This window comes from Dendrobates tinctorius, unplaced genomic scaffold (genome assembly GCF_039654945.1).
Source record: "Dendrobates tinctorius isolate UK_male_01 unplaced genomic scaffold, ASM3965494v1 ptg000158l, whole genome shotgun sequence".
Taxonomy (NCBI): domain Eukaryota; kingdom Metazoa; phylum Chordata; class Amphibia; order Anura; family Dendrobatidae; genus Dendrobates; species Dendrobates tinctorius.
Genome location: NW_027361825.1, coordinates 29,222,275 through 29,231,744, shown reverse-complemented (window position 1 = coordinate 29,231,744; position 9,470 = coordinate 29,222,275). Strand labels below are relative to the sequence as shown.

The window sequence follows — 9,470 nt, the reverse complement described above, 5'->3', positions numbered from 1 at the left end:
CAATGATATCCACATCCTTGTCTCAGCGCAGCATTCAATACTATGCTTATAAAAGGAGTACCTCTGTTAGGCCATGTTCTCACGTTCAGTATTTGGTCAGTATTTTACATAAGTATTTATAAGCCAAAGCCAGGAGTGGGCAAAAAAATATGGACGTTGTGCATGTGTTTCTATTATACCTTCTACTGATTGTTCCACTTCTGATTTTGGCTGATAAAATACTGACCAAATGCTGAACATGTGAACATACCCTTAGTATGGCACTCATCAGAATCAGTAAATCGCTAAATGAAAGTTGTGAAGCACAGAAAAGTGCCATCTAGAGTTGGGCAGATCGTTTGAAATTCACCAGCTTCATCGAATTTTCCCTCAAAATTCTGATTTGCGATGAATAAATATGTCACAAATTTAAATACTGAAAAAATTATTGTATGTGTGTATCACTGTTGAGTTCTCCTCGGTGTGTAATGAATCATAGTATTCGAATTTGGATGGAGCCGCAAACTTCAAGAAATTTGTTTTGAATTCGATCCCCTGAGGATCAATCCGCTAATCTGTGTTGCTGCCACATGCATTACCTTTGCTTACACCGAAATAACACACAACAATAGGTCATGCTGTAAACTTTTAACATATAGGTTTCTCATTAGAAAAAAAATTATAATTTTACAACAAACATCCCTTAACCTCTATTTAACACAATGGTTAATGGAAAAGCAAATAAGGAAAGGTTTCCTAGGAACACGTCCTTCATCTTGGGGTCACATACATCTGGTAGGTTCTTGGTAGCATTCCATTTTTATTTGGCTCTGGGGTGATTTCAATATCCTCAGGATCTACTTCTGATTTTAGGTTAAATCTTTGCAATATGGTGGTAAGAAAGAGAAATATTTCCATCCGTGCCAGACTCTCTCCAATGCAACTTCTTTTGCCTGTGGAAAGGGGATACATAAATGACATGTAGCCAATTTGAACTTTATGTAATATACTAATATATATCTTAAAGACCTGAACCTCGCAGCAATAATTTGCATTAAAACGTATACGATAAAACTCCTGATTGAATAATAGCCTGTGTGGAGAAAAGTATCACATTGTGATACTTTCCCCAGTTGCAGCTCACTCCAGCTCAAAGGCTTTGATGTTTAAAGACGATCTGTCAGGGCAAGATAATTTGCTAAACTAAGCAATTGTCATATAGGGCAATTTAACCCAACAATAATAATACCCTTTGCCCTAAAATTCGCTGGACCTGTGCCAAAAAAATTACTTATAGTTTGCCTACCCATCTCTGCCTCCATCTCTTTGATTGACAAAGCTGGTTTCGCTTGAGTGAGCACTGTCTTGAGTGAGCACTGCTGAAATCCTGCACCTCAGTGCTGTCAGTCACAGAGAACTAATAGTACTTTGACCACAACTGTTATACACCCTCTTCTCATTGAACTATTTGATCATTGCAGACAATAAATATCATTGTGATGGTTAGATTGGGAAAGCATGGAAGAGAATCGAATATCCACTTAAAGAACAGTAATCAAAAACGTTACCTAATGAGAAAGGCACAAACGCCTCGTTCTTTCTTAAGCTGCCATCATCATTCAGGAAGTTTGTGGGATCAAATTTTTCTGAGTTCTTAAAACATTTGTGATCTTTCAAAACAGATGTGAACATAGGGAAAACTATGATGTCCTGCAGAGATGAATAACAGAACATGAATTTTGCATCCCAAATAAAAGAACAATTGTCAAAACTAGGATCGTTTAGAGTTTCCTTTCATGGGATGGTCTGGCTCATTTTACTGTCAATTTGTCAGCCTGTGGTTCATGGGTTTCTTTCTTTGACCTTCTTAAAACATTTTTAATTGGATTTAAGTCAGACCCATGTCAAAAATAAAAGTTGCTAGAAAATGCCACATACATCCCACACCTCACATTGTACTCGCAGTTCTCTTGACTCTGACCTTGGGAAGGTGGTATCCTCGGAATGTTGTGTCCTCAACTGTTGCCCGCATCAGTCCCAGTGGTGTGATGTCCGCAAACCTGAGAGTTTCATGTATAAAGGCATCAGTGTAAGGCATCTGGACTCGATCTTCTACAGAAGGACATTGATTCTGGCCAATCACGCGATCCAACTCCTCATGAATCTTACCTTTATGGGTACATATTACGTTTATTGATTTAAAGGGTTAACCAAGATATAAAATTTTTCCTTAGCCTAATATTGCCATGATATATTTATTATTTTGAAGCATTGTATGATAATACTGCAAATAATTTAGGAAATAATCAAATTATTAATTTACAAAATTTAAGATCCAGTGTAGCATTGTTCTGGAGTCAACAAATACTAAAGAGTTCCTGTTGGTTTGAGGGCTCATAGAGCATTTTCCATGGCATATGGCGACTGAATACAATATCTACTTGGAATTCAGGATTTCTATGTTAACAGTCTTATTATCCAAGATGATTAAAAAGAGGTTATACAAAATTCCCTCAGCTTTTGCATTCTACAAATAGAGGTTTCAATTAAAGTTTAACTAAAATAGTTTTCTGTTGGTAGAGATGCAAGATGATTAGAATAGCTAAGAAACTAAGGTTTGGGACCATAAGAAAATTAATTTAGGACCTATATTTTTTACTATTTTTTTAATCCACACGAGTTTAATTTATTATATTTCTACTTTTTTCAAGGGTCCCACACTTAAGAGTAAATTGATCATAAAGTGTCACACTCCTGGAACCCTTAGCTGTTTATAGACGGAAAACCCTGAAGTGAGTGATTCATTTTTCTGTAGCCCCACCACAAAAAAAAAGGTCTATACACAATACCTATTCCAATCAATGGATATGTGCAATGACAGTGAACTCTGTTGCTGGCTCATCACTTCTGATCAGAACTGACGTTAGAGAGCATTGTCACTAGAGATGAGCGACTTTGCCTTTTTTCTGGTCGAGTCGGGTTTCATGAAACCCGACTTTCGCAAAAGTCGGGTCGAATGAAATCGGCCGATTATCATGAAAAGTCGAAGGCTGACTGAAACACGAAACCCAATGCAAGTCAATGGGGAAGCAAAGTCGGCAGGGAGTGGAGGCCAGGAAACACAACTACAGTGCCCTTTTGAATGCCAAAAACATCAATTCTGATTACTGAAGCTTTTCAACCTTAATTTACTTCATAATACTAGTTACGCACTGAAAAATGGGGGTTATTTGGCTAAATTTGTGGGGGGGGTAGGGCTGGCTCCAGGTTTTCATGTGCCCTGGGCCAAAGAGCGCCCCTTTAACACATACCACAACTCATGATGCTCAGATACGGCAGTGAAATAGCGGCATAGTACAATGAAAAATACTTCACTTTTTACATCTCATGACTGATATCCATTTCAAATTCTCCAATAGCTACAAAAACGGACAGTATATTACTCCATACAGTATTATGGCCACCTTATAGTGCGCTATACAGAGTAATGAGGCCCATATATGTCACCATACAGAATCATTGGTCCCATATAATGTTTGAAACTGTATATGATGAGCTCCACATAATGCTTCAGTATATGTTGGTCCCCATGGATGAAGGTCCACTGTTTTATGGGCCCAAATAATGCTCCATACATAATGGGCCCCATTTCTAATGCTCTAGTGTATAATGTGCCCTGTAAATGCTGCTCCAGTGTCTGATGTCCACTCGTTGGTGACGGCAGAGGCACAGGGCCCCTCTAATAGTACGGCGGTGTGTGGCAGTCTGTCTGACAGCGGGTGGGCCCTCCCACCTGCAGAGACACTTTTGCATTCTATGAGAAGCCCTGTGCCAGTGCCGTCGCCCATGAGTATGCCCCCCCACCAGCTCAAGGAACCTGCACTTTCATCTGCACCTTCCTCTTTGTCACTGTGTAAGGTGGTATAGTATGCGGGAAGGGGAACCTGAGTTTCCTCTGGGTCAGATTCTGACTGTGTAGAGTGTGAGGGGAATGTAGTGGTCTGGGTCAATGTACCAGCAGAATCATCTAGCAGTGGCTGGGCATCAGTGCACTTGTGGCGTCCCCAGGAGTACGGACGCCACAGTGGCATTACCTTCCTCCTAGCGAGTGTGATGTCATGCTTGGGAGCAACGAAGGATCTCTCTAGCAGTTAAACCAACACACAACACATTTCCCACTCCATGCCAGCAGGGAGACCTCTGAAGATGACTGCTGAGGAGCTGCTCTCTGTGGTCGGGAGGAGGTAAGTTATGCCATTCTGTGCAGGGAAGGGGAAGTGTGTAGACATGAGAAGAGGAGCTGGAGGATGAGCAAAGTTAAGGCTCACTCCTAGCTGGAGCGCATGGTCCGGATTCCGGTCTCTGAGTTTGTAGGGACACTGACGTTCCTGCAGCAGAATCCAGAGGAAGTAGCAGCTGTAAATGCTCTGTACCCAACTGAGGCTCGGAGGCCCCAGCATCGACGTGTGTGAACCAGAAGGAAAAGGCTATGGCTGCCAGCCATACGAGAAAGTTCCAAAAGAGAGTCAACAGGGGGAACTTCATTGAACTCAGCACTGCGAGTACCTCAGATAAGCGCTAGAATGGAGGCCACACTACCTATCTGCAGAGAGAGAAATCCAAATTGGCTTCCAGGCTGACCAACTCCTTCTCCATCTGTACTCTGGGTCCTGGACAGCACCTACCAAGTACAGGTAAAGGAACTGCACGACTGTGTCTGTCATCATTCTCCTGTGCCTGGTGCACAGCTCAGCTACATCCTGCACTGCACACCATCTACCAACTCTTTCATCTGCCCTGCGACTACGGCCCTACCTGTGCAGGTCTTCTACATCTTAGCTGCACCACAACATCTGTCCCAGAGAAGCGACACTGCAGCGCTGGTCAATCTAATCAGAAACCAGAGGTGGCATCACGTATCATTCACCTATAAACGTAATTCACCCCTTTGCATGGACGCCCAGGGCCACGGAACGGGTCACCACCACGACACATCCCTGTGAGACACCGGCCCGGTACCGATTAACCCCACTGCCCTGGCTGGCCACCCACACTCCATGTCAGATTCATCTTGGACTGGGGAATTCACGATTTGACTTGATAACCCTGGCATGGAATGATAGAAAGAGCTACATGGACTAATGTGAAGTGTGGCCTGCTGCCTCATTCAGTTTGGGTGGGGGTGCAGGACACAAGGAAAGGGGTTCTTCCTGACCAGGAGCCAGCACTTGACCACTCAGTGCTTGCATTTTTTGAAACTTCAGAAGAGGCGGGCATATTTGATGGAGTCTGGTTCGGCAATGTAAGCCAAAACCAGTTCCTCATGCTCCGCCTTTAAAAGCGGTTAACCTACTCCCAGAAAAGGTATCATTCCAGGCGTTCCGGAGCCAGACCATGATGCAGGCTCAACGCCTCCTGCCTTAGCTGCTATTGTGCTTTTGCCACTACCAGCAGATGCACCAACACCATCATCACCAGCTGGCCCCCCCCGCGCCCACGTCCGCGGCCTCTTCCACCAAACTTCAAAATTTTGCACAAAATAGACACAAAATAACATCAGATATATGGCACTGTATCAGAAGCGTACAGCTCTATTCAGTCAAAGGATAAGTGTCAATCTCCATATATATTCCATCAGTCACACAGAGACGCTCACAGGCTCAGTATGGATTAGACAAGAATATAAAAAGTAGACAAAGTGTACAGTATCATCAGATAGCAGGTATATATGGCATAGTTTAAACATTAACAATGTACGTCTATATATCAGGAGTAGTGTTGAGCCACCACGCTAGTGTTTTGGTTCGTCACACAGGAGGCAAGTTCGTCGAATGTTCATCGAACCCCATTGAAAACAATGGCAGGCAAACACAAACACATACAAACACATAGAAAACAATTACAAAACACCTTAAAAGGTGTCCCAAAGCAGAGAAAATGCTCAGAAGACAAAAATTACATATGAAAAAGGGCAACTACATTTAGAAAAGAGGTGGAGGAGTAAAAGGAGGAGGTGGAGGAGACACAGATATAGGCTTGTCATTCCCTTATGAAGTCAAGAAAGGCTGGAATAAAAATGTAAAATACCAACCAAAAGAAAAAAATTCGGAAATCGAACACGATCATATACCGTTGGACTTCCCACCAATAAATTATGCCAACTGGCGATCGGGCGGCGTTATTCCCATGAACACCCAAACAGCGTCCATGAAGGCAAAGTGTTTGCTTTCCGGGGGCAGTATGATTGCAAAGCTGAATCTTAAAGGAATGTCCAAAAGGAGTGGAGCCTGCGGCTTAATTGGACTCCACCCGGGAAACCACAACCATGCCACCTCAAGAAAAGATGCACACATTGAAAGCTTTGTCGATTGTGTGTGTGGTGTGGTATGTCCGTTTGTAGTTGTACTAGCAATTTGTCAGCTTTATTCCGTTAACGAATGAGACTCCTGCATGCCCCTGCGGTACGCGTCAAGCTTACTAGAGGGATACGCGAGGCTCTGGCACGCGAGATCGAGCAATAACAGGTCTATCATGGCATTACATGTCCGAGGCTGCATGCGTGCTACACTGAAAGGACCAGCTTTTGTCGCTTACAGGTGCAGATAACCAGAAGAACACCATTAGTGATGGGGATCTGTGATTCCAATTATTCCCCGCGAACGATGATTTCCCAGTAAGTGCAGGTCAACCGCAATTCCTGAATTAGGCCTAACCGGCATTCCTGAAAAAATGCAAAAAATTATGTGTCCAAACCACAGTTGCTGTATCTTGCTTAACCCCTTCCTGACATGAGACGTACTATCCCGTCCACGGTACCCGGGCCCGTATGACCGGGGACGGGATAGTACGTCTACCGCGATCAGCGGCGCCCACGTGATTATCACAGCTGACACCCGGCACAATGTGTCAGGGGCGGTCACGGACCGCCCCCGACACGTTAACCCCTTGCACACCGCGATCAAACGCGATCGCGGTGTACCGGGAGTTAAAGGGAAGCATCGGCAGGGAGGGGGCTCCCTCCGTGCTTCCCTGAGCCCCCCACGGCAGCGCAATGTGCAGCGCTGCTGCGGGGGACTCCTATCCTCCAGGCCCCCGAATCCAAGATGGCGACGGGGGCCTTCGGGGGCCTGGGGAAGCTGGCTTCCTCAGTGCCTGCAAAGCGCAGGCATGAGGAAGCCTTGTGCACTGCCTGTGACAGATTGCTGATCTGTCACAGTGATCTGTGATGTGACAGATCAGCGATCTGTCACAGGACAGTGATGTCCCACCTGGGACTATGTAATAAAGTAAAAAAAAATTAAAAGAAAAGTGTAAAAATAAATTAAAAAAAATCGCCAAATAAATTAGTAAAAAAAAAAAAAAATATTCCCCAATAAATTCATTTTTTTAAAATAATAATAAAAAAAAACAATAAATGTACACATATTAGGTATCGCCGCGTCCGTAACGACCTGCCCTATAAAACTGTCCCATTAGTTAACCCCTTTAGCGAACCCCTTAAAAAATAAAAATAAAAAACGAAGCAAAAAATAATGATTTATTATCATACCGCCAAACAAAAAGTGCAATAACGCGCGATCAAAAAGATGCATATAAATATCCATGGTACCGCTGAAAACGTCATCTTGTCCCGCAAAAAACAAGCCACCATACAGCATCATCAGCGAAAAAATAAAAAAGTTATAACTCGCAGAATAAAGCGATGCAAAAATAATTATTTTTTATATAAAATAGTTTTCATTGCATAAAACCGACAAAAACATAAAAAAACGACCTAAATGAGGTATCGCTGTAACCGTACTGACCCGAAGAATAAAACCGCTTTATCAATTTTACCGCACGCGGAACGGTGTAAACGCACCCCCCCAAAAGAAATTCATGAAACGCTGGTTTTTGTTCATTCTGCGTCCCAAAAATCGGAATAAAAAGCGATCAAAAAATTTCACATGCCCGAAAATGGTACCAATAAAAACGTCAACTCGTCCCGCAAAAAATAAGACCTCACATGACTCGGTGGGTCAAAATATGGAAAAATTATAGCTCTCAATATGTGGTGATGCAAAAACTATTTTTACAATAAAAAGCGTCTTTTAGCGTGCGACAGCCGCCAAACATAAAAACCGCCATAAATAGTAAATCAAACCCCCCGTTATCACCCCTTTAGTTAGGGAAAAATAATAAAATAAAAAAAATGTATTTATTTCCATTTTTCCATTAGGGTTAGGGCTAGGGTTAGGGCTAGGGGTGTGTTGGGGTAGGGTTAGGTTAGGGTTAGGGTTAGGGTTAGGGCTAGGGTTAGGGTTAGGGCTAGGGTTAGGGTTAGGGCTAGGGCTAGGGCTAGGGTTAGGGCTAGGGTTAGGGCTAGGGTTAGGGGCGTGTTGGGGTTCGGGTTGGAGTTAGAATTGGGGGTTTCCACTGTTTGGGCACATCAGGGGCTCTCCAAATGCAACATGGCGTCTGATCTCAATTCCAGCCAATTCTGAGTTGAAAAAGTCAAATGGTGCTCCTTCCCTTCCAAGCTCTGCTATGCGCCCAAACAGTGTTTTACCCCCTCATGTAGGGTATCAGCCTACTCAGGACAAATTGCAAAACAATTTTTGGGGTCCAATTTCTCCTGTTACCCTTAGGAAAATAAAAAATTGGGGGCAAAAATATCATTTTTGTGGAAAAAAATGATTTTTTTATTTTCACGTCCGAGTGTTATAAACTTCTGTGAAGCACTTGGGGGTTCAAAGTGCTCACCACACATCTAGATAAGTTCCGTGGGGGGTCTAGTGTCCAAAATGGGGTCACTTGTGGGGAGTTTCAATAGTTTAGGTACATCAGGGGCTCTCCAAACGCACATGACACCCGCAGACCATTCCATCAAAGTCTGCATTCCAAAACGTCACTGCTTCCCTTCCGAGCCCCGACGTGTGTCCATACAGTAGTTTTCTCCCACATATGGGGTGTCAGCGTACTCAGGACAAATTGGACAACAACTTTTGGGGTCCAATTTCTCCTGGTACCCTTGGGAAAATAAAAAAAATGGTGACTAAAAGATCATGTTTGTGGAAAAAATACGATTTTTTTATTTTCACGCCCGGGCGTTGTAAACTTCTGTGAAGCACTGGGGGGGTCAAAGTGCTCACCACACATCTAGATAAGTTCCTTGGGGGGTCTAGTTTACAAAATGGTGTCATTTGTGGGGGGTTTCCACTGTTTAGGTACATTAGGGGCTCTCCAAAGGCAACATGACACCCGCAGACCATTCCATCAAAGTCTGCATTCCAAAACGTCACTACTTCCCTTCCGAGCCCTGACGTGTGCCCATACAGTAGTTTTCTCCCACATATGGGGTAGCAGCGTACTCAGGACAAATTGGAAAACAACTTTTGGGGTCCAATTTATCCTGGTACCCTTGGGAAAATAAAAAAATGGTGACTAAAAGATCATGTTTGTGGAAAAAATACGAATTTTTTATTTTCACGCCCGGGCGTTGTAAACTTCTG

General features: G+C 43.4%; 1 protein-coding gene across 3 annotated transcripts in view; it reads right to left on the bottom strand.

Moving 5' to 3' along the window:
- Window positions 1–612: 612 nt before the first annotated feature.
- Window positions 613–9,470, bottom strand: part of LOC141052031 (cytochrome P450 2C8-like) — an 89,509-nt gene continuing 80,651 nt past the window's right edge. The window contains exons 17-19 of one of the 3 annotated variants that reach the window (XM_073549207.1): window positions 1,961–2,148; window positions 1,548–1,689; window positions 613–932 (exon numbers count right to left, since the gene is read on the bottom strand). In XM_073549207.1, coding sequence (XP_073405308.1) covers window positions 751–932; window positions 1,548–1,689; window positions 1,961–2,148 — 512 coding nt within the window. In that variant the 3' untranslated portion in view covers window positions 613–750. Of the gene's footprint in view, window positions 933–1,547; window positions 1,690–1,960; window positions 2,149–9,470 lie in introns of those variants that run through there. The other 2 variants (XR_012220730.1, XM_073549208.1) reach the window with 2 other exon arrangements.